Source organism: Saccostrea echinata, unplaced genomic scaffold (assembly GCF_033153115.1).
Source record: "Saccostrea echinata isolate AGI-Se365-2 ecotype Australia unplaced genomic scaffold, CSIRO_AGI_Sech_v1 ptg000065l, whole genome shotgun sequence".
Classification (NCBI taxonomy): Eukaryota; Metazoa; Mollusca; class Bivalvia; order Ostreida; family Ostreidae; genus Saccostrea; species Saccostrea echinata.
In genome coordinates, this window is record NW_026889814.1 from 2,079,041 (window position 1) to 2,106,483 (window position 27,443).

The 27,443-nt window shown below is 32.8% G+C and overlaps 1 protein-coding gene across 1 annotated transcript; it reads right to left on the minus strand.

The window, feature by feature from the left end:
• Positions 1-454: 454 nt before the first annotated feature.
• LOC133176066 (von Willebrand factor D and EGF domain-containing protein-like) lies at positions 455-26,770 on the minus strand. Its single transcript, XM_061311238.1, has 13 exons — positions 26,655-26,770; positions 26,465-26,528; positions 26,198-26,383; positions 12,301-12,539; positions 7,541-7,694; positions 7,306-7,464; positions 5,719-5,887; positions 3,822-4,012; positions 3,377-3,613; positions 3,103-3,217; positions 993-1,103; positions 739-849; positions 455-579 (listed from the first exon to the last, which is right to left on the minus strand). The coding sequence occupies exons 1-13, from the start codon at positions 26,768-26,770 to the stop codon at positions 455-457; spliced, it is 1,977 nt and encodes a 658-aa protein (XP_061167222.1).
• Positions 26,771-27,443: the final 673 nt, after the last annotated feature.

Consider the following 27,443-nt stretch of genomic DNA (forward strand, 5'->3'; position numbering starts at 1 on the left):
AAAGTAAATGAATAATTCGTTTCATAAATCCTCTAAATATTTTTTTTTCAACAATTCCTTTCATTTATAGTATCGTGAAAGGAAGAACAAATATGTAAATAAGAGTGAATGATGACCTTGAATTCTAATTGTAGAAACTGAATTTTACCAGTATTTTGAACTAAAGAGTCCTTGCTGATGGAGATGTTGCACATCATACAGGGATTATTTTCTTTCCACTCCCCGTCTTTTATACAAGAATCGTTGACAAAACAATATTCTACAATTGAAAAAAAAATGAAATGCATTTGTTGTTCCTTCTTTAATACATAATGATTTGAGATTGATAGATTTTTAAAAGTTTTACTGTAAACAAGGTAAGTTGATATATGTAAGCGATCATTTTTAGCCTGTAATATAAATAATGATCTTGCAATAATGTATGCTCTACAAGGTAGACTACAATAAATATAATTCAAATCATTTTACCAGTATTCAGGGTCCAGTTATTTCTGTTGTGATCAGGATCACACGTCATACATTTGGTTTTTTGATGACTTTCTCCCGCTTTATAGCATTGGTCATCAATAAAACAATGACCTAGTTTAATACATTTAACACATTATATATATTTAATGTTTTTAACTCAAATGAAAAAATAAGTATATAAGGAACCTAAAGAAAATGTGTGTGAAAATTTTTTTACAGTCATTACTGTTTTTATATTAAGAAATTTGGATAAATATAGAGAAATTCTACCTTCATTGAATGTCCATTCTGTTCTATTCCGGGTATAATTACATTTATAACAATCATTGTTCAATTGAAACTGGTCGTCAAAGTAGCAAATGCCATCAATGTAACAGTATCCTAAATAAAACTTAATCTTAGATAAAAACATATAAACAAATATAAGTGATAAAAAGAGAGAGTTAAGTTAAAACAAAAAATGCATAATTGAACTGTACTTATATAAATATTATTTGTTAATATTTGTTATTTTACTGAAATACCTGGGTTATTTGACCAGTTCCACTTGTCCATAGACGGAAGACATGCGCTACATGGATTTGTCCCCATTATTTCTCCGTTCACATAACACTCTCCATTTATTAAACAGTGATCTAAAATATGAGAATATATTTGTTTCTTATTAGTAATGTAGATTTCTGAGACATTACTGTTATGTATCGTCATGCATTTTTTACAGAGTAATTAACACTCATATAAGTTGATTAATTGCTTACGATGTAGCATCAAAACATCATTTTGATTTCTACTAGATATTTGTATTTGTTACCATAGCATCTAAAAAATACCGACCGACCTACCATTGTATAGACGTAATCAACTAGATATGTTTGAAAAAAAATTAAACTCATTCCTAAGCAGATTTCACCAAAATAATAACTTCTCCAAGTTCTTAAAGCAAATTTATTTTACATATAAGTGTTTATGCCTTCCATATGATAAAAATGAAATTTGAAAACATACTGTTTCCAGCAACTCCATTATTTTTCAGTAAGATTACAGAACCAAGCCTGAGTATAGTTGTGAATATACATTTATTGATGACACATGAAATTTGGTAGATCCTATGTTTCTCTACAATTTGTTTATACACTTGATTTCGAATCTCCAAATACTCAAAACTGCAGCATGACAATAATAAAAAAAATACAAATTTGGAGCAGAGCAAAGACACACATCCAGGGTTCTCCATCATTTGAAATTTCACTGTGTTGCAGACTTTACGTTAACCACTAAATTAAATATTCAGGGTATTTTCGCGATCAAATTTGCAACCGAACCACTATTCATTATAATTACAAAAGCAAGCACACACACCCTCACACACACACACTCTCTCTCTCACACACACACAACTTTTTTAAATCACCAATTCGTTATTCAAATGCATGGTCGTACATATTTATAAAAAATAGATTAATGGAATGGATATATAAAACAATTAGAATCTTTCCATACAATAATGTAAATACAATGTACTATAAGACAAACAAAATGTACACCTCATCCCCCACAACAGAACACACAACTTAAAAAAAAATAAGTATGATATAGAGAAATTAAATAATATACTTGCATCACTGTCTACAAGTTGTACGTGTATATCAAACCTTGATTAAACCTTGGTATTTTAATATATGCAATGTATATTTAACTTCATATTTTACACATGCTCTGAAGAGCAGAGGAAATTCTGGCCTAAAATCGATCAACTTCCCACTTTTAAAGTAAAATTGCCGTGATATTTGTCATTTGATCGAATTTACGAATTAAAAAAAGAAACTTTAAGAATAGTAAAATACTTTAAGGGGGGGGGGATTTAAATTTTTCAACAATACATTTACATCAATGAAATGATTACGGTACGATGTTTGACTCACAGTGCCACTCATAATTGGAGAAGTGGTTCTGAAGAATTTTTAATTTTTGAATAATATCTTAAAAATGCAACTAGCAATTATATGGTTACAATGAAGTGTGAAAACAAATTATTTGACTTTGTTCTTACATGCGTAAAGTCCAGCGAGGGTGTAGGAGATAATTGATTATGAAAGGTGAAGCAAGAACAGTGCCCTATAATTAAGAGATAATTAAGTGTTCTGCCTTAAAAATTGAAAGACAGTATATTTGTTTGATTAAAGTTTCAGTTAGAGAGAATTTATGTTCTGTTTTTTTTTTCCTGATTATCACCAATCTTACTTTGTCGCAAAATTTTTAACTTTGTCGCACGTATAAAATTTGAATCGTTACTTTGTCGGGGAAAACTTTACTGTGTCGGGGCCGACACAGTAAAACAGCTCATGGAGAACCCTGCACATCTAAAATCCTCAAAAATGAGATCATGTGCCATGGCGTAATAGCATTCTCTGTCAACTTTTCACACCCGCTGTGTGCTCCTTGTCATGATTGGGTTTCCAGTGGAAAAATCCATGGGAAATAATGGATTAACAATTTATGAAAAACGTCAGTCAACATCAGCTTAACTACAGAATATATTTGCAAACAAGGTCATTGCATCGACCTAAAAACCCTTACTTATATCAGTATATTAAGTGAGATGTGCCTTTATACTCTATTTTTTTTCTCATTTACCTGGATTGAATGACCAGCTATAACTGTCCAGAGTGACATTACATAAATCACATTGGTTGTCACGATTCGTGCCTCCATCAATATAACATCTTCCATTGATGAAACAGTAGCCACTCTAAAACATGGAAATATTAAGACGTTTTGAATACGAAATTAATTTTCAGAAAGCATTAAAAAAAATCAAAACTATAGTAAGTGCATTTCAGTATTATGTGCAATAATAAGGTCAATGTATGAAAACAATTTATTGGAATCCTTATCTGTTAAAACATACCTTTAGAGTAAAACTGATGTTTCCACTGATATTTTTAAATTCCTGACAGTCTGATTGATATGTATACACATTAAAAGTATCTGTGAATCTAATTCCATCGTTCGACACATTGAAAGTAAATTCTGTCACCCAATGGGACTCCGTACTGTATGACAGAGGGCAATATCCTTCAAATAATGTTCTTGGCTCCAAACCGCTTTGAAAGAATTCTTTGGAATGTGTTCCATCTTGCTGAAACTAAAATATATTATAAATATCAAGTTAAATCAAAATAAATACAATGACATATTCATGTATATTGATCTTAGAAACAACAGAGAGAATTTGATTTATTAATCCCTTAAAACCTTAAAAATATTTAAGGAATAAAATTACGGAAAAGTATGTTATCGATATTATTTTATAAAGAGCAGTTAAATCTAATCGCTTCAAAGTGAATCTTTACCGTTTTTCTTGTTATGAAGCAATCTGTCTTCATTTTTTCTAAAAATAGTTCTCCATACAGGGTTATTTCGTCACATTCTTCATACGACTTGTCACAGAAACCAAAGTCTGAAATGTGTCTTATGTTTGGAGGCCCAAGTATATCAAAAGAACAATCACTTCCAGCAAAGTTTTCGCCGCATGTACAATTTCCTGAAAATGATGAATGCATAATCGAAATGAAAATATGATTCAGGTGTAAATTTTTAAGTGGTTTTACGATTTTAAAATTGCTTAAAATGCCTAACCACGGCAAACATTTAATTTAGGATGCCACTTTGATCTTAAGATGAGATTAAAAAAATAAGCAGAAGAATATTGTAAAATAACAGAATCACATATTTTCTTAAACAACATTAATTAAAGGTAAAAAGTGACCCAAATGCTTTTTTTAATGGATTCAAAAAAAAAAATTCTTTGACAATAAATATAAGTTGTGTACAACAGAAAGGCCTTTATGTATTGAAGATATAATATAGAAAATACATGAATAGAGAGTTATGAACAGGAATTATCGGTGTTTGCATCTTGTATGTAAATAATTTACTGAAAAATTATTTCAAAATTATTTACCTAAACTATACTTTTATCGTATCTGTTGTAAACATTCCTACAAAACATATCTTTCTATCGAGAACAAAGTTTACTTAATGAAAGATTTTGCATAAATCGATCACTAGCAATGTCATGCATCAGTTTGATCCTAGGATTCCTTTTTTTGGAGAAATTGTGGAGCATCATTAACAAGTATTATACCGCACACACATTCATTTAAATTTCCTTTCTCTGCAAGGTTGGCTACCCCTACGATTTTGCGATACGATTTGATAATAAACTAAAATTAATTTTGAGAAATGAAAGAACCAAGGGTCATGATTAAAACAAACCTGAATCTATACTACCTGATCATGAGGATACTTCTGTATTAAAATGACTAACAATGGCTTACCTGTTCTTGTGAAGAATTTTTTTAAAAAGATATTTCCTATATATTCCTATGGTAAACTTTGACCCCCCCCCCCCCCTTGTTGTGGCCCTATCCCCTGGGGCCATGATTGGAACAAACTTGAATCTACACTAACTGAGGATACTTCTGTTATAATATGACTAATTATGGCTTTGCCGTTCCCGAGAAGATTTTAAAAGACATGTCCTATATATTCCTATGTTAAATGTCGACCCCCTCTTCTGGCTCCGCCCTAACCCCGGAGGTTATGATATGAACAAACGTAAATCTAGAGTATGTAATGAAGCTTTCAAATAAGTTTCATCTTCTCTTGCCCAGTGGTTCTTGAGAAGAAGATTTTTGAAATATGCCACCAATTTTTTCGAATCCTTAATCATCTCCCCTTGAAAGAGGGCGCGATACTTCCTGTGAACAAATTTAAATCCCTTTCACACAAGTATGCTTTGTGGTAAGTTTGGTTGAAATTGTCCCAGTGGTTCTTGAGAAGAAGTCGAAAATGTAAAAAGTTTAAAAACGACAGACGACGAACAACAGACAGACACTTTTTGATCAAAAAAGCTCACTTGAGCCTTCGGCCCAGGTGAGCTACAAACATTATAAAAAAACACAACTATTTTCTCGTAATTTACTGAATTCATAAATAACAATATTTTATGTATTTCTTTTTAATCATTAAAATCATAAAATTATCAAAACGTAATGATACATGTACTTACAGGATTTTTCTTCTCAATGTAATTTATCAAATTTAAATTACTTTTTACGGGAAAAAAATGGTTGATTTGGAAATATTTATTATTGCACAGTAGAATACAATTGTTTACAGCTGATTACGGTAACTGATTACGATTAACCTTTCCCTAACATCCTGGTTATTTATATTTTGTATTACCTTCATTACATTCACCATTCCCACTACAATTATTTGGACAGAGTGATTCGATGAGGTGTGTTACGTCAGGCTGTTCTTCTTGAAAGGTTGAATTAAACAGAACAAGACTGGAACATTGCTGTAGAGTTGCTTCAATGTGTATCTTTGTTATGTTGTTGTCACCAGTCATCTAAGGATATATATAGAGGATATTGAATGTTTTGAAGATGAATATGGAATTTATTTCACGAGTGGGACAGGATGTTTTGATATTTTCACGATTGCGAAGCAGGACTGAAAATTTCAAAAAAAATCCTGTCTCACGAGTGATATAAATTCCATATTCATCTACAAAACATTGAATTTTCTGTTTATTACATTTCCTTAGATTTTCCCTTTGCCTCTGTCTTTTCGAAACACAATGTCATAGGCTGTGATGTCATAGTTGAGCGGTTGAGACGTCACAGCTAAGCGATTGCTAGACTGAAAAACGTTGTAAACATGGATTTTTAACGACATATTTGGAAAGAACTTTGGCAGTATTACTGTAAGTCTCTGTCAGGATGGCTCATTAACTCTATCTTATAACAGGCCAAGGATAAAAAAAAAACACTCTTCGTGAAGGGAAGGAAAATCGTAAGTTTTGCCGCACTTCTGATATTCTCACACTGTGAGAATACCATTTTGATGCCCTTTCACACTGTGTCAGAATATCACTTTTATTCAGTAAATAGATAACAATGTTTCACTGTTGAAAATGCAATAAATAGAAAATGCAATACTGTTGAAAATGCAATAAATAGATATTCAATGTTTTGTAGTTAGATATGGAATATATTTCACGAGTGGAACATGATTTTTTGATATTTTCACCCGTTCTCCACACTCGTGAAAATATAAAAAAAATCCTGTCTCACGAATGAAATCAATTCCATATTATCTAACTACAAAACATCGAATTTTCTGTTTATTACATTTTGTTTGATTTTACCTTTCCCTCTCTCTTTTCTTGACACAGTACCATAGGCAGTGACGTCATAGTTGAGCAGTAGAGACTGCATAGCTTAGCAAACATTGTTAGATGGACTTTAACAAGATATTTGGGAAGAAATTGACAGTTTTAGTCTCTATCAAGACGACGGTAAAGTTACTATCTCTCTCTCATTACAGGCAAGAAATTAATTTTTACTTACTTTGATATCCTTTCACACTGTGAGAGAATATCACTTTGGTATCCTTTCACACTGTGAGAGAATATCACTTTTATTCAATAAATAAATCACAGTATCTCACTGTTGAAAATGTAATAAAACAACATTTCATATGAAATATATTTAAATCATTTCAGTGTATATTAAAAAAAAGTTTCAGATTAATTTCATGTAGAAATGATTTAGAGAGAGGACAAATTTAATCTTAAGAACTTGTGCCCAATTCCATTGTAAATATTTATTGTAATAATTAAAGAAAATTATTTTTTGTTAATTGATTTGTATATTTTTTTTGTATCATATATATATATATATATATATATATATATATATATATATATATATATATATATATATATATATATATATATATATATATATATATATATATATATACCATCACATCCGAAATACAGTTGTGAACAGCAGTTTTACTTATATCAGAGTCATATTGTCGACAGGTAGTAATCGCGTCGGTTTCCTCGAAAGCTTTGATGCACACTTCTTCAGCTTCTTTTTCTGTTCTTACATCGTAAATTTGTCTTTTGCTCCTCTCCTAAAATTAACAAAATATATCTAGTCATGGGAATTGAAAAAGTCTGGCTCAACTAAAAAAAAAAACATGTTATTACCGAGAAGTTGATTTGGTTTTCGTCTCCGGCAGCAAATTCCATGATTCTTGTGAGATGCGACAAATCCCGTTTCCGTCTTTTGGACCCATCAGGGTATACAAAGCACTGAAACGGCTTCCCTGTTTTGAATTTACAGCTCTCAACTGTACCATAACTACAATCAATCCTAGCTTCCGTCTTATCATATAAACCACATGATGTGACCTTTCCTTCCATTACTTTACATGTGCAAGCTTCAGTTAACGTATTCGAAATAGAGAGGAAGTTTTTAGACTTGATATTTCTATTGTTGAACAAATCCTCATTGCCAAGTACTCTGTAAGCATAAAAAAAATTTCGGCGTTGTAGTAGTACATTTGTTATCCATGCACAAATTTTCGCTTAGGACATTATGTGCAGAATTGCGCTCCACATTTTGTATCATCCGCACATATTGTCGCATATTATGTTGTCCTGATCTGCAGGTGATAATGGAGGTAGTATTTGAAACAATTTTTAAAATGTGTCGATGAATTAATGAAAGAATTAAGTGACCAATTAATTGTAAATGCCGAATCTCAATAATATTAACCTTCTGAAAACTTAACAAATCTAAAAGAAAAAAAACACGACTTGTACGAGGGTTTTCCGGTAAACCGTTGACAAAGTTGTTTTAATGAAAAATAATTGGCGGAATTTTCAGCAAGTGTGTATCTGTCATATTTTAGTACACCTAATCTTTTTTGACAAAATATAGACAAAAATAAGATTATTATTATATTTGATTGAGCGCAGGGTATTGTCTTACGGCACACGATCATAAAATCAGTGTTCATCAGAGAATACGCAAGTTCGAAATAAATTAGGTTGCAGTAAAAAATATATAGAAATTCACTATGTACTATGTCGTCATTTTGAGAAGTTCAAAGAATTTGCGTAATTTGACAATTTCCCGAGCTGTTGATATGAAGTAGATGTAAGAACAACGGACGAAAACTGGCGACTTTTGATGACGTTACGGTGCACTGGAGAGCAGTTCAACTGTATAAAGATTTAGGACTGATGCCTCTACAGACGTTATAATGATAAGACAAAAAATATACGAAAATCACTTGATCTTTAATATCAAAATGACATGGGCGACTTTCTAAGCGGAACTTTTGATTTACTGTTTCATGATAGACAAAAACATATATGAATAAATAGCAATTGGAAGTAATGAAAGACGCCTTCAAGGCAAAATGTCAGAAAACTCTTTGCAAGATTGCCTGTTTAGTCCTGTTTAGTTGAATATTGTAAGTGTACCTCGATAACACACTAATGCAAAACTTTAGGAAGTCTATGTGTGAGAGATTATTCCTTCGTCTGCGTAAGAATTGAGAACACTGAATCGAAGCAGGTTGATCCGACTTTTTCCCATCAAATTATAAATACAAATAAAACATGACGTAAACGTTCCAAATACATAATAGCGTTATCATCAGTGCGCCGTAAGACAATACTATGCATAACATAAAATGCTAAATTTTGCTTTTTTGTGCATGTATCTATATGAAATACGCTATGTAAATTGAAGAATAAATTTTAGAGGGTAGCGTTGATTATTTTTCACTCTAGACAACTTGTCTTCGATTCCCTAACAGAAAAATACTATAGTTAACTAGTCAAGGTGTCAAAGTGATCACTTTAATAAATCAAAGCTTTCAAAGTGATCACTATAGTGTCATAGTTTTCACTATGGTAAATCGAAGTTTTTCAAAGTTATCACTATAGTAAACCAAAGTTTTCACCATAGTAAATCAAAGTTTTTATAGTGATCACTATAGTAAATCAATGTTTTCATAGTGATCACTTTAGTAAATCAAAGTTTTCATAGTGATCACTTTAGTAAATCAAAGTATCAAAGTTATCACTATTGTAAAAAAAAAGTGTCAAAGTTATCACTATAGTAAATCAAATTTTTTATAGTGTCAAAGTTTTCACTATAGTTAACTATAGTATTTTTTTTGTTAGGGTTATACTGGACAACCCTGGTATGAACATTCCTAATTATTGTGCAATTTGCTATCAAGTGGTTGAGAAATGAAATACAGTATTATAATATTATGAATTATTATACATGTAAGTAATATTCAACTTTTTCTTTGTGCATAGAAGTGATGAAAAAATATAAATATAAATGTACTGATACATTTTGAAAAAAAAAAAAATGAAACACATAATAAAAATTTAACCAATATCCATCCTGACGTGAAAAAGAAACATATTCCACTTTCAAATTATTAATTATTAATAAATGTTGTATCATTGAAAAAAATGAAATTTTATATTATACAATGCAAATAGAAACCGTTCACGGTAGCTCAGTAAGTAGAGCGCTCGCTCCGTGATCGGGAGATCTTGAGTTCGAATCTCGGCCGAGACAGACATAAGTCGATTAAAAAAATGGGTATCAACTGTTCCTTCGCCATGCGCTCGGCACTTTGAAGTGAAAGTTGCGGGTCCTCCGGATGAGACCTTTAAAAATTAACCGAGGCCCCGTGTTACGGCAGGCGTTGGCACGATAAAGATCTCTCACTACTCAATGGCCCTGAGTGCCGAGAAAAGGTCAAAATTTGAAGCCCTTCACCGGTATATGGTGACGTCTCTATATGAGTGAAAAATTCTCGAATGGGACGTAAAACAACAATCAATCAATCACTCCATCATTAAAACAAATAGAAACTTTAAAATATAGATAATAATATTTAGAATACAAATAGAAAATATGGAATACAACAAAAATATACATTACATATAAAATCTATACAATGCAAATAAAAAATAAACAATACGAGGGTTGTCCGGTGGATAAAGCGTTTTTATCGAAAATAAAGGGCACACTAAGCTGAAGTTTTCAGCAAATGTTTATTTATAATATCTAAGTGCATCTTAATTTTTTTTGGATATAATATAGACAAAAATAAAGATTTTATTATACTTGAATGTGCACAGGATATGGTCCTACGGCGCAGGATAAAAAAAAACGGGTTTCATTAGAGAATACACGACTATTATTTCGAAATAAAAGTATAACATCGATAAGGTTGGGTAAAAATTATCATATTTTAATCCACTATCTATTATGTCGTTTTCTGGAAATTTTCAAGCCATTTTCTTAATGTTTAGCAGTTTCCGAGCATTTGAAAAGGAAAAGTGGTTAACATAATACACAAAAATGGCGACGTTTGGTGACGTAATGGCGCACCGGAGAGCAGTTCAGTTTGATTAGATGTAGTGATGACGCCCTAATAGATTTTAAATGACTACAGAAGAAAAAAAATATAAAATATCACTAGATTTTTAGTACATGTATACACGTGAAATGGAAGTTTTCTAAGCGGAAGCTTTTTGATCGAGTCCCTGGGTACACGTGGAACAAAGCATAAGGACAAACAGCTACTGGGAATTGCGAAAGATGCTGTCACTGTAGACCGTAGATATAAGATAGCCTATTTAGTTGAATGATGGTGAGTGTACTGTCCATAACTTAGTAGTAAATCTTCCGAAGAGCCCGTGTGCCTGCAAGATTGGTTCTTCGACTGTTTATGGAGAAATAAAGAGAAACTCAAGTACGTACATCAATGAAAATACCGAATTTAATTGGGGCTTATCCAACGTTTTTTTTAAGGAAAGAGGAAACGTGACGCTGCTTTAGACACTTTGACGTTCGCGTAAGGCGATACCACACATAACATGAAATCTCATACTTTGTTTAATTATTTGAGCATATATCTATTTGAAATTTGCTATGTATGCTGATGAAAAATTTAGTATAGAGTAGTGAAAATTTTAGAACGCTGTGATGATTATTTTTCATTCTAGACAACTTGTCCGCGATTTTTCCGGACAACCCTCGTATAAAGTGTGAAATATAAACCATAAATGGAAATTGTGCACTACAAATAGAAAATTATAGAAATAAAAAATAATTATAGAAAACAAATGGTGAAATATGTAAATTGAAAATTATAGAAAACAAATGGAAATGACTAATTCAATATTGCTAATTTTTACATTTACTGAACTTATTCATATATATTTTGAAGACTTGATGAAATACAATTCATTCTTGATGAAATACAATTCATTTTTTTTTTTTTTTTGCATCTTTAAATTATTTTATTTGACATGCAACATTTTAAAGTGCTAATTATAATTGTAGAATTGCAAAATTGAAAAAAAAAAATTATGTAAATGAGAATTTTATATTGATGACCTTTGATCTCGGAAATGGCAAGGTCAATTTTGAAAGCAATTTATTTATTCTAAGATCACCAGAATATCATGATCAACAATGAACTAAACTTTATCATGGAATGCATTCATGTGTCTAGAATGAACCATATCAAAGTATAAATATTCGGAACTTTCTAAAGTTACATTATCCATTGTTAAAAAGAATTAGCAAAGTGATTAAAGTATCTAAAAAGATGATTATTGTTTACAATTATTTAACTTTGGCCATTATCTGTTACGTTATTAGGTTAGTGTGGAGTCTTCTTGTCATGAAATATCATTATAAAAAGTCTCTACCAATTTTCACACATTATACCTTTTATATTTTTTTTTTAAATGAAAAAGTTAGATGTTGCTTAATAATGATATGTCTAAAGGTCTATGACGCTTAAATGTACCAGTGGAATAGGAGTTACATAATCTATAGAATTAAATATAAAGATCGATTAAAAAAAACTGTATTCTAGTTTGTATTCTTTAATTGCGTAAACGTATGTACTTACAGCCAAGACCTAAAGAAGACACGCGGAGGTGAGTGGTATCGAAAATTTTTGGGATTATCTACAGTTCCATCTCTCCTTGTTAAATCGTTGTGCTGCGTACCATCCAAAACTCCACACAAACCGTTCGTATTACCAACGTCTGGAGGTGAGGGAAATATTTTGACATTTATTTGAAAGACAGTGCTGTAAGGCCACGCAACAATCAAAATTTCCACTAGAGTCCCAGTTGGGAATAGGACCTACAAATATAAAAGGGGGTTCTTCAAAATAATAAAAGCACGAATGAATAAAAGAGACCAAGGGCTTACACGCCCCTGAGTATGAAACAACCTTGTAAAGGATCGATGACATGGCCATGGGATAATTAAACAAAAAAAAAAATAATTGATAGATGATAGATATGCTGCTCAAAAAACAAGAAAATATGACAACCAGGTATAAACAGAATTATTAGACTCATAAATAGCAACAACTCAGGAAAGATTCATTTACTTGTCTGTATGATTGTGTTTTTACACTCTACCACTATGACTAAAATTCATATCAGATTATTGGGTGATCATAATATACAGTACACAAAACGTTGTTGAAATTAGTTCAGCGGTTTATGAGAAAAAGCTGGAAATGTCTTAAAATCTAAGACCGACACACAACGACGGACAAGAACAGATCGCAACAAGTCTCCTTTGGGTTTCGGGAAAACTATAAAATAGTAAGTCTGCATCGAAAAAAATTAACAGTAACCTGAGCATAAATAAAGTGTACAATACTGTAAAGGATCCAAAGTAAACAATAAAAAGGTATATGTGAAGATACGTTGCCTCAAATGGGATGATCAGGGATCCACAATAGTTTGGTACTCAGTAGCAAATCGTAAAGTAGATCTATTTATTGTCTGAACTTGTAAGTTCTAAAATACTCCCATTTGTCACCATCACCATACAGAGTAAACAAACCAATAGCGCTTGGATTGACCCAGGGGTCAGAAATTCCTCTAATTTGGACGAGACACCCTTGCTTATCATAATTATGCACTTTATTATCTGCTAAATGTCCAAGAGCAGAGATGATTCTCAAGGAAATAATGTATTTTCACGATATAAATTATATGCCTAATAATGCTAGATAAATAAATAGCTGACCACCGTAGATTTATTTTTATCCTAAATGCTGCTTAAAGCAGGGGACATGGTTATTCCTTTCTTGGAAAACTTTAGCTATAAGTTATGTGTAACAGAGAACAGATAGGAAAAGATGCCTATGTTCATTGCCTAAACTTTTCACCGCATGGCCTTTGAAAACTTAAAATAAACAGATGCATGAATCTGGTATAAATGTAATTTCGTTATCTTCTGTTTGTACAATCTTTTTCCGTGCACAGGTGGTCTTGAAAGGGCTTAAAACAGCACCATGCGACTTTTCACACAAACGAGAGTTTAAATTGACATGGTGATCTACAGACATATTATTAGAACAGGGACCTGTATACAAATATATGAACAAGTATTACCTTTCCTAAAAAGCTTGTCTGACGTGAGAAAATTTATTAAACGCCAAGAATCCAGAAAGTTAAATCCAGTGTATCAACATGACTCTGAGTCCAGAAATATTTTTTTTTAAGAAACAAGAGAAAAATTTAATTCAGTGGCAGCAACATAAAATAAAACTTGGACATGAATTTATACTGTATACACTATTTCATTTGTAAAGTCTTTCTTTCATAGCCGTGGGGTGAAAGAGGGTGGGGTTGCCGATTTATGCAAGGCTACTTTATGCTGGTTTTTCAATCAAGTAAATAATAATGTCTGATAACTTTTTTTTTCTTAAAAGACATTTTTCTTCGATAGTGCACACCTTAAACACCCTAAATATTTTGGTTGTGCACCCCATTTTTCTTTGATAGTGCACACCCTAAGCTGAAAATTTTTGGTTGTGAATCTCGCTTCGGGGGTGGGGGGTGGGGTGCCGATCTATGCATAGCTACTTATGCTGGTGTCTCAATCATGTAAATAATAACGTCTGATTACTTTTTTCTGCATGAAAAGGCATTTTTCCTTGATAGTGCACACCTTAAACTGAACATTTTTGGTTGTGCACCCTTCATGAAATTTCTTCCAACGGGCCTGTTATGCCTTTGAAATGATTAAATAATTAAAGAAAAAAAATAAACGTGTTACAAATGAGCTAACAACTTAAGTTTGCATTTTAGCAAAAGAATGTCCATCATCTATCTTTCATTTTGATATTTTTTAACTATGAATAAATCAAACGTGTGCAAGTTATGGATATGTGTAGACTTTATAAAAATTCTAAAGGTAGAGAGACTTGGTATGTATTGAAATAAACATCCATTAGTTTATCTGATGAAATATGCGACAAGTCAGAGTTGAGCTGACCAACTTCATTAATTCCTGTAATTTTGCTGGACATGAATGATGCATTCGAGAGTGGCCAAATGTTATGTAATCTGTAATGTATAATGTGATAAAAAGGACATTAGGTCAAATGCTCTGTTTACCATGTTTCCATTACTCCTCATTCCCCCTAGTTAAGATAGTATGAAGTTTCCAAGATCAAGTTTCAAAAAAATTCTATTGAACAACTTGACCAGCAAGTCTTGGCTAAATCTAATACTGTCAGACGCCATGACGTCATACAATAAAGGTCTCTTTAAACGAAAATGAGTAAATAAGAAAAAAGGTGGACAAAATTGAAAAGTAAATTTCTGGCCAAAGAATCTTGGTTCGGATGCTTGTTGATTAAGAGACATCGTTAATGAACTGAATCTTATTTTTGTAAATCTTTTGTAACAAAGTAAACAAGTGAGAATTCCACAAATTACTTGCAGTTCCAGAGAAAAAAAAGTGCTGTGTGGAGATATCTATTCGTCATGCTCCTATTGATCATCAGCGATTTGCCCATCAACGACCGGTGTAAAGACGAATAATTACCCCCATAGAATAATGACCGGGGATCATTTTTCGACGTCGAATAATGACCCCCGGTCATTATTCAACGGCGAAAAATGACCCCAGGTCATTTATTCGACGTTGAAAAATGACCCTTTTGTCCTTAGAAAAAGTGTCATCACCCTAAAAACATGCATACTCCACGTGAAGAAAAATGACCCCGTAGAATAATGACCCCTTGTGAATTAAAGCGGATTAAAGTTGAAACTCTTAGGGGGCAAAATAAAAATAATATAAATCAAGAGACATGTTGGCCAAAATGCTCACTTGAGCTTCATTGGGAATAAATCGATGATATATTGATCTCATTACACTATACAATAATTGCTGTTTTTAAGGTCAATTCAATGATTCAGAAACTAGTGGAGTTAAAGATTTATCGAGTCCAAAGGGCGAGGAGATCATTGTTTTTCTATGGTGGAAAATTACTGATCGTCCTGACAGAAAAAAACAGCAATAATTATTTTATTATAAGATTCAACGATTAAATTGATACAAACTGATTAAGCAAACATGTCAAGTTTCTTGTTTACATTTGCTCAAGTCCTAACCAAACACAGTGAAAGAATAGGAGTTAACATAAACATAACCAGTATTAATTTTGCATTTGAAATCTAGTTTTGGTGCAATGTAGAAAAAAATAAATGTCAGGCAAAGCATCGAAAGGGGAAATACCTCCCTCTTCTCCGATTCTTTGTGCTTGAATATTATGTTCACTTTAGTAGAATTCAGATGCTGGTGAAATAACTTTTAAGAATTGTTTTCAATCTATATTTAGTTCAATGTAGGAAAAATAAATTCTTATATATGTATTCACCTTGAAGGTCAATAAAATAGTCTGTCTTTAATTATAAATTGAAAACATTAATCTACTTCAATATACACTGTATTGAAAATGTTTCCATATTGATTTGACAAACGTATCACTGTTTTAAAGTGGATTAAAAAATATTCCTCTTACATGTATGTATCCTATTCTCAGATGACCATGTTAACAGACTTGAATGTACATTATACTGGGATTCTCCTGTACTACTTCTTTATACTTGAAAAGAAATTCCCATAGAATAGACCAGTGTTTATAAATAAAATTGAATGCGCATTATAAGATTGTATATAATTCAGACATGCAGAAAGTTTATGTCCTGCTTATGTTTATCACGTCTGCTTCATATTTGGACGTTCTACTGACTATAAACGATAAAGACCAACTAACAACTAAATTGTCTGACAAACGGGATGACTTCAGCCTTTTCTATTGTCAATTTTCCTTATTTATGAAGTAATATTCTGCAATCATTTGCATATAATGTTTACGTCTACCAACTTACTTATTCGATACCCAAGAGCACGATTAATTTTTAAATCGAGGCAGGCTACTGACAGATACATGTAAGTTGATGTTACAGGGGTTTCAACAACCTCGTTTAAAGTCAGTATTTCGTAGATTCAATGGTCGTATCAATGACCCTGTCAACAAATATAACCTATAATTGGGTCAATTGTTTGGCCCTTGTTTTTATACTAAATTCGACAACGGAATGTTCCGTTCACCTGATTTAGGAGATGCTTACTCTTTCTAGGCACCTGATCCCACCTCTGCAATTTTCGGGGGACCTTTTTATGCCCTGTTAACAAAACTGTACTGCTTGTGGATATTTTAAAATCATCACTGTTCGTTATCTTCACCATTTTTTCATTAAGAAATATATATATCCACAGTATGTCGTTCGCACGAGTTATTACGTCATTTTCGATACATTCTACCTCATTTGCACGACTTTTTTTATGTCATTCAAAATATACATGTATATTACATTGCATAACTTTCCGTATTTATTTCTGAAAACTTATCTCATTCTTTTTTTTTCCTTCATTTTTTTAAAAAAAAAAATTACTTTGGGAGACATGTTTACCAATGAAAAGCCAGAACATCCCGCTTGTCTGTCATTTAGTACTGAATGTCTATAATCAGTCAAATATCCAAATATGAAACAAATGGAAGACAGTCATAAAGGGAAATTACGTTAACAGTTGTAACCAATAGTAGCCATTTTGCGATTTTCAATATATGCTGAGAACATAATAGGCTTAAATGATAGAAATATGCAGGTAAATGTAATGCGGTTTTATTACATTTTAATTGCGCGTTCGACCAATGTTGGTCAAAAAGGGCATAAAGAAGAATATCAAACATTGAGGTTCAAACCTTGGCATCAATCACCCGTTATAAATTTTGTATCATGCACTCTGTTGGAAAGGGGGTCATTTTTCAACGGGGGTCAATTTTTTATAGGACGCACACATAAAATAATGACCCCTAGGTCTCTTTTTTACAAAAAAATATGTTTTTCTACGGCTGGGGGTCATATTTTGTCGCTGAAATATGACCCCCTAGTCATTATTCTATGGGGGTCATTATTCGTCTTTACACCGGCACAATTTTTTTTTGGCCGTCCTACTTTTCCGCGATTTATTTTCAGCCCCTGTCTGCTTTTCCGCGACTACTTCTACTGCTTATTCCGTGATTCGTTTCAACTATAAGTTATCTGCTATCTCTTTTATTCATTATCTCCTTTTACGCGATTTTGAAATGGTCACAGTTAGTGCTTGGTATCAAGTGGTTGCTGATATTTACCTGTATTTCCCTGTTTTCCTCATAGAGTTCTAGTCAGTAGTACTTAGAATGAACTCACGGATTGGAGCAATAAAAATTGCATGAATTTCGCAGTTCACATTCGTCGGTGATAGGTTTCTGGAGCCATGGAAATTATTCAGACTGAAACAAATCATTGCAAAAAAATGTAAAATATAAGATGGATACACCCATAGAAAAGTCAGTTTAAATAGTGGCGAGGCTTCTTAACAGACGCAGCAAAGGAAAAGTATGCAAAGCCACAATTACAACAGATGCAAAAGGAGTTGTTACGTTAAGATTTTCACCAGGCTAGCAGAAGAGATACATGTTAAAATAAGTCGCGGAAAAGCAAAAATATAATCGTGGAATTGCAGTATAAGTCGCGGAAAAGCAGTGTCGAATAGCGGAAAAATGAAACTGCGCTTTCTGTCTCTCAAGAGGGAAGTGCAACCCACGTAGTATAAAAACAATTAATTATTCAAGTCATTAGAAAGTAGGTGTTAATTGTAACGTATCTTGTAATGTCTTTATTGTATCGTCCATTAATTTTTTTCCATTTATTCCAATCACATCACCCATCGTCACTCGTGCTATACTTAGAACTGTTTGTTTTTACCCTGTCACTCATCAGGAGTGATGGCCGTTTGTTTATACCCTATCAATCATTAGGAGTGATGGTCATTTGTGACGGTACATATTGTCGTTTTGTACATATTGTCGTCGGCGACAATATGTACCCACCCTCACTGCACGTATTGTCGTCCATCGGTACATATTGTCGCCGGCTGAAAAGTTACACATGTACATATTGTCGCTGGCGACATTATGTGCCTCACCCTCACTGTACATATTGTCGCCCAACAAATATTGTTGCTTCAAGATTTATTTTGTTGTTTTTTGGTAGTTTTGTGGATGTAACTGGAGTGCTAATAACACCGACGTGTCTCGTATGCTATTTCAAAGAGCGTGATTGTGACGGTACATTTTGTCGTCCTGTTCATATTGTCGCCGGCAACAATGTGTACCTACCCTTTCTGCACATATTGTCGTCCACCAGAACATGTCGCATGACAATGCACGGCAATGCTCCATATAAATATAGCCAGAGATACCAAAAACTTCAAAAATGGTCATATACACTTAATTTGATCGCCGAAATATGGCTGAAATATTGCCGACTAGGCGTTAAACAATCATAATCAATCAATCAATCCATTTAAATATGACTAATCGTTGCTTTGATGTGTTTTTAGAAGATAATTTTTAAAGAATTTTCCATATATTCATATGTAAAACTTTGATCGCCCATTGTGGCTCCACCCTAAGCCCGGTTTGCTTTGAAGAAACTTTAATCTGCGCTACCTGAGGATACCTCCATATAAACATCACTAATCACGGGCCTACTGCTGTTCTCAGTGGTGGACCCAGACATTTCAGAAGGGGGGGGGGGAGGGGGATGCAAGCGGTTCAGATTTTTTTTTTTGACAAGCAAAAAAATCTAAAGTCATTTGTATGTAAAGGTGTGTTACTATATATGTTAAGTAAATTATTTAATTATAAAATTTTACCTGTTGACTAAATTGAGAGTATATTCAAGTTAAACAAACTTAATTTACCAAAGCAGAACAAAATATTAAACCACCGGGAAGGGGGGGGGGGGGCGCCGGTGCTACATCTTTCTGGTTTTTTGAGATTTTTAAAGATTTTCTGTATATATTCCTATGTAAAACTTTGATCACCCATTTTGGCCCCACCCTACCCCTGGGGTCATGATTTGAACAAAATTGGTTTTGTTTGTTTGTTTGTTGTTATAATGTCCATCTCGAGAATTTTTCATTCGTATGTAGACGTCACCACTTGTCGTTGGAGGGCTGCAAATTTAGACCTATACTTGGCACTCAGGGTCATTGAGCAGTGAGGGATCTTTATCGTGCCAGCACCTCAAAATTGAACGCTATGTAACAAAGCATTCACATTAGTATCATCTCTTCTGAACAAGTATTTCTTGAAAAAGATAAATCGAAAGAATTTTTTCTAGATATTCTATGAAAAACTTTGATTACCTTTGAGGTACATGATCTGAATAAAACTGAATCTACACTTCATTATGAAGCTTTCACATAAGTTTCAACTTTTCTGACACGGTGGTTCTTGAGAAGATTTTAAAAGATGTCACTAAATTTTCACTAATTCTTAACTACTTCCCTTGAAAGAGGGCATGGCCCTTCATTTGAACAAACGTCAATCCCCTTTATCCACGGATGCTTTGTGTCAAGTTTACAGACAGAGGGACGGTCATACAAAATGTGATCAGAAAAGCTCATACAAAATGTGATCAGAAAAGCTCACTTAAACTTCCAGTTCAGGTGATCTAAAAATGCCAACCCCAACACCAATTATATTAGCACATGGTTGTATTTAAGAATAACGCAATAATTTTCAAATAATCATTACTACTGAATAAAAATATAGTACATGCATTCAATCTCCACGTATATATTACAAGAAAAAATAATAAGCTGATATATCAGATATCTCAAGAATTACGGTATCTTGACAAATCATAGTAATGTACATCAATCCCGGTCACCGGTATATAATAAAACAAATAAAATGAATATACAATATTGATATATATAAGTGGATTCCTGATGATGGCGGACTTATATAACTAATTATGATTAGTATAGAATATCTATTTATTGCTTGGCCTGTTATCACACCGCCGAAACACTAAATTAGTGTCGGATTTAAGTGAAAACGGGGTTCCTGGCTTGATGGGAGTCACTTTTTTACTACATAAAAAGAACATACCGGTATATAATAAAACAAATAAAATGAATATACAATATTGATATATATAAGTGGATTCCTGATGATGGCGGACTTATATAACTAATTATAATTAGTATAGAATATCTATTTATTGCTTGACCTGTTATCACACCGCCGAAACACTAAATTAGTGTCGGATTTAAGTGAAAACGGGGTTCCTGGATTGATGGGAGTCACTTTTTTACTACATTTGATCTAATCTAATTGATTTGTTTCGGCAAGAACTCGAAATTCACACCCTTTTGCCGTTCTGACCACCCAAAAGTTGGTCATTATCACTCTGATTTCATCATGAACAGATTGTCACTCTCTAAAAAACAAAACATCAAAATGGATGTTGACGATTTACCTAGTAATCAAGAACAATTTGCAAAAATGCAAAATGAACTTGAAGATCAGTTCGATTATGGATTGAGTCTAACAGATTTTGATTCACCCGATGTCAAATCGGACAATTTCTCTACTACTGTGTCCATTGCCTGTGATAATTTCACTGAAAAACTGGGAACACGACACCAACTGGCCTGTGCCCGAGAGGGAATTTATTTTTCAATGAAAAATAATACGTTACCATCATTCATGAAATGGAATATCAGCTGCATTCCCAATCTTGGAGATAAGGACATTGACAATTTGTTCCAATCTCTTTGGAAGGAAAAGGCTGATTCTTTGAAAAAGGAATTTATGCAAGAATCCATCAAATTCTTGGAGGATAAAATTGAAGAAACTAATAATAAATTAAAAGAAATCAGACATGAGGCTCTCCAAAAAATCGGAACAGCCACTTCCACCTCAGGATTAGCCCGAAACGAGCTTAATACCCGTATGAATGCCAGCAAGGAAAAATTTGATAAGGAACTGTTGCAATTTTGCACAGCAATAAGAACCAAACCTAAACAGGCGGCTGGAAAAAACAAATCCACTACCGGTAACTCATATAGAGGAGGCAAAGGCAAAGGACATAAAGGGCGAAAATTTTCACCTTACTAAGACTTTAATGTCCATTTATAAAAACTTGAGTGTATCACTCATGCGCAACTGAACTGATTCGCTATACTAAAGTGACTCTATTGTCCGATTATTATATTTGAGTGTATCACTCTTAACTCTAACGAACTTATCCCTATGGGAATTAGTCATTTCTTTAAAGTATCATTCGCTATTGATTACATACTGTGACAAATTATGTTCTGTGAATGATCAATGAATAAAATATTCATTTCCTTTGGAATTTTGCTATCTTATTGATATGCCTTTTGGTAAGGAAATTGTATTTTTAATTTTCTAATTGGTTAGTTCAAACATGATTACCTCTGGATTGTTCAATAATTACATACAGGATTTGTACGCATGCGCTAGCGGCATTTTTTACCACGTGCGAAGGTTTGCTCACATTTTCACATACACAGCTAACAGAATGGCACGTCGTTTCGATCGAAACATCAAAAGAAGAAAACGATCTATTAGGGCAATGAAATACAAAGCCCGCAGAAATAGAAAGTTCTACTCCAATGTTCTTTTTGCAAGAGAACATGTATTCAATTTGACCAAAAACAAGTTAACAGATAGTGAATACTTATTGTTAGCAAAAGGGCTGAAATTCATCCCAACACCTTCGACAAAAGTCGCAAAAAACGACTTACTCAAAGATTTTGATGAACTTGCACGTAAAATGAAATGTAAGTTCTATTTCAAGACTAATAACGATGAGATTCATCCTTTCTACACAAAGAGTGGATATGAACCACCTAAGATGATTGGTGCACTTGGAACCTACATCGATAAGACCAAACTTGAACTTTCCTCAATTCAAATAAAAAAATGCTCTGATAATTTATCTCAACTTGAGAGAAGAGCACTTAACCAATTACGATATCGCCACGATATTGTAATTAAAAAGGCAGACAAAAACAACATATGTGTTGTTATGAACAAACACGATTATATTAAGGAGGGCGATCGCCAATTGAACACTAAATATTACGAAATAATTGACGATTTTGATTTATCAGTGCTCCAAAGGAATATTGAAAATAAAATCAATGAACTTAAGGCAAATGGGTATCTAGATAAAGTTACATATAGATTTTTAATGGATATTACGTATCCACGAATAGGTAGATTATACTTACTACCTAAACTTCACAAATTAGATCAGACGATGTTTGATCTTATCAAAGAACAGGGCCACTACAATCAAGAAATCATTTGCCCGGCACGACCTATTATCTCGCAATGCGGGTCGGCGACGGAACGAATCAGCCAATATGTTGATTACTTCCTAATACCAATAGTCAAAACACAATCCACTCACATCAGAGATAGCTCTGATTTCATAATAAAAATAGAAAAACTTAGACCTCAAGCAGAATGCATAATGGTCAGTTATGATGTAACATCCCTGTATACAAATATGCAGTTCAACGAATTACTCACAGCTGTCAGTGAAGCATACTCTAAATTCAACAAAGGAGAATTTAAAATCCCTTCGCCACCTACAGAAGATCTTCTGTGGTTGTTACAAACAATATTAGAAAATAATGTCTTTGAATTTAATTCTAAGAAATATAAACAAATTATAGGCTGCGCAATGGGCTCAAAATGCAGTCCTGAAGTGTGCGATATCAGAATGCATGAAGTCACTTCGGAAATTCTAAACAAATTTCCATTTCAACATAATATTGTTTATCACGGTCGATATCGAGATGATGGATTTATAATCTATCATGGGGAAATTCATAAATTTTTCCAAATAGCAAATTCACATCATCCTCTTTTAAAACTCACATATGAAATTTCTGACAAAGAAATGAACTTCCTTGACATCGAAAGGTTTGAATTAGAAGGAATTGTTGATGTCAAAACTTTCATAAAACCCACTAATACTTTCCAGTATCTGGAACGCAATAGTGCACATAGCCCTTCTGTTTTCAAGGGAATCATTAAAGGCGAAATCATTCGTCATTTACGCAATACTAGCGATTCTAATATTTTTCACAATGCGATCGAGAAGTTCAAATTTTCTCTGTTGAAAAGAGGATATAATGAAAATGAGATTAACAGTTCAATGAACAATGTTCTAGAAAACTACAAAAGAGACCATTTAAATCAAAAAAAGAAAGTTGACAGTAATTCTGATATACCATTGGTCATGGTTACAAAATACAACCCAGCCATTAGCAATATCAAAAAGAAATTGCTAAAATACTGGCACACTCTATCAAGAGAGCCCGAACTCAAAGATATATTCAAAGACAAACCAATTATAGCATATAAAAAACACAGGAGTTTAGGAGATCTCCTAACAAGTTCAAAACTTTAATAAAAGTTAGTAAAGCCTCACTTACTGGTCAATTACAATGTAATCAACCATATCATTTACTGACATATCTCAGTCAGAGACAGTTAACAAATTATCGCTTTCTTGCATATTTATTTACACAAACAACTTTCATCTGTGTTTATTATTTAAACATTACGTGACCTTGGGAAATTCCCTTACCGGTTCTACTATTTAAAAAGAACATACCGGTATATAATAACACAAATAAAATGAATATACAATATTGATATATATAAGTGGATTCCTGATGATGGCGGACTTATATAACTAATTATAATTAGTATAGAATATCTATTTATTGCTTGACCTGTTATCACACCGCCGAAACACTAAATTAGTGTCGGATTTAAGTGAAAACGGGGTTCGTGGCTTGATGGGAGTCACTTTTTTACTACGTTTTACCGGGTGTATTCAATTTGTTAAGTCTGCACACATTATTGACTGACAATACTGGTTAGTTAGTTAGTTTGCTTTTTTGTATTTCTACTCTGAAATTTCTGGATTAAAATTTTCATATTTTTCATTAATACCCAACAAAATTTCTACTTTTCATAAGTATTGTGGATAAAGTTTACTTTGTGAAAATGTGAGAATATGTGTCACTCAAACACGCCCCGAAAATCGTACTTTTAACAATATCCTGATGAAAGAATTTTCTTAACACGCTTTTAATATACTTGGTTTGAAATGCTCTAGAAACATATGTCATGATATTATTTAGAGACTTTTAGAAAATATGAGCTTTAATTCTGTGTCCGAGCCCCTTTAGTCACCTGGACTGAGCGTTTTACAATTACTTGCTACATGCGAGAAAATGGAATAATTAATTAATCTGATAATTGCCCGGACGTTACAAAATACTGAAATGCACTTAAAAAATAAATAATGGCCGCCGCAGATTTCAACCATGGCGCACATAAATTTAACCTTTCCAGGCCGTCATGGTAAAACCCCTTGTGGAGAACCCTGTATCAATGAGACCCCTCTCCCATAACAACAGAACCCCTGACTCAGGGATAATGAATTTCAATATTTTTGGAAGATGCACCCTTGCTCATCATAACCATGCACATAGATTGTGTGCTAAATACCCAGCATCAGACAAGATTTTCAATGAAACAATGCACTTTCTCAATATAATCATTTAGCCCTCCCTCCACCTCCGATCAGCGATCCAGGGGCCATAAAATTCAAAATTTTGGAAGAGGCACCCTTGCACATCATAATCATGCTCTAATGTTTTTTTTTTTTTTTTTTTTTTTTTTTCTGCTTAATACCCAGAATAAAAGATCTTCAAAGAAATATTGATTTTTTTTTAGATTTAATTTTTAAGTCCTGTTCTAACACTAGAATCCCTGACCATGAATTTCATAATTTTGAAAAAGGCATTCTTGCTCTTCGCACATCATACATGCAATTAGTTTGTCAATATATACCCAAAAGCAGAGAAGAAAGATTTCTAAGGAATTCATGCATTTTCACCGTATGATCAATAAAGCCCCGTCTTGACCAGGGGCCAGGAATTTCACAATTTTGGAGGAGGCGCCCTTGCTTATTATTGCCGTGCACTTAGTTTATGTGCTTTATAGCCAGGAGCGGAGGAGAAGATTTTCAAAGACATAATACATTTTCACAGGTTTTGTTTCAGGGGGTATGATTAATTATAGATGCTTTATTAATTCATTCCAGTGATCAAGAACAAATAAATTCAATTACTGGCCTGGTAATTTATTTTGACATTTTTTTGACTTTATTCAACATTTCGCCCCACGTGCGCCAGCGGTTTTGCTTGATTTTGTTCTTCAGACACATCAAGCAGGTTGTTGTCAGTAAGCAAACTGTACCAGTACCTGTTGTTTCCCATTGATAATTCCTTTGAAAACACGTTTGTCTCTATACTTTATGGCAACTCTCATATTTTATTATCTATTTGTGCAGAATATAAAACTGTGTTGGCCCAAAAACCAGAATTCCGAGCTACACTTAGCTTTGTTCATACTTGTTAAATAGGTCAAAAGATTTGATCTATTTAATGTTTAGGTTTTTTCGATAGTTTATAACTTATCACAATGAGGAATTCAATATGTTTATTTTATTTTCGTTTTTATATACCTGGTAATATTTGTCATTCTTCCTCATCACTTTAAAAGCTCTATCCTCGCAGAGAGGGAAGTTAATAAATGTTTGGCCGTAACAGATATTTACAGTGAAGATATCCCCTCCAGATCTTGCGGCTACTGCGCATGTGCATCTGGGATATGAGTAATGTGGATGACACCTATGATGTTTCACTTGTACCTTGAAAAACAAAAAATGTATTTTGTAAGCTATTTTAATCGACATGGAACTAAAAATCCAGATTCAACGATTTCAAATTACCTCTTGATTAAATTTTGCATTTTTATACAAAATATACGTTCCTTCCTCTTGACACTCATACTTACTGGAAAAAAAAGATTGAGAATATGTATATATAATCACAAAAAAAAAAAAAAAAAAAAAAAAAAAAAAACACTTTTAAAAGCACACAGTGAAAATTATATTAAGGCAAGTAAAAACAGAAACTTACTATCCATCAAACGTTAACATATGAGGATCAGTATAGGACCCACAATGTTTCTCTTTCCACACAGAATTAGGTTCCCTTATGTCCACCTTAATGTATACATTTTCATGTTTAAACATTTTATGTTAAAAACATAGCCTATTTTGGATAAAAATCATCCTAAACACATTCAAACTCCTAGCTAGATAGCTATAGCTAGAAATACATACATACATTTAAATACATACACCTAGATGAATACCAGATAAACAAAAATAGATAGATAGGTTTACATAATTGATTTGAAAAATATCTAAAACATGATAAACGAATAAATGACAGCGAAGAGATTGAATTAATAAAATGGACCACAATGCTCATCTATGTCTTTTTTTTTGTCAGTTTAAGAATTAGTAGTGCAATTGCTTTAGTATAATTGTATCATACGAGGGAGTAACTTTTTTCCGGATTTTTTTACTTCATTTTCCCTGAGTTGGTTATTATTTTACTACACTGAACAAAAACATGTCTTTTTAAAAAATGATTTTGAGATGATGTTATTTTAATAGCTTGATAATCGATGAAGTAAAAAGGAATTATTTGCCAAATACATGCATCATGTATCAGTAGTTACATGTACTTTGAAATTAAGTCCATTAAGTTACAAGTTAGGTATAAGTCGAATTAAGGCCTTAGAACTAGTGCCCTACCCCATTGCTTAATTGAAAAAGAGCAAAAATATTCCAAATCAAAGTACAATAAACATTGAATTTAAATGTAAACGAGTAAATTAAGGATTAGGCGATTTCAGTT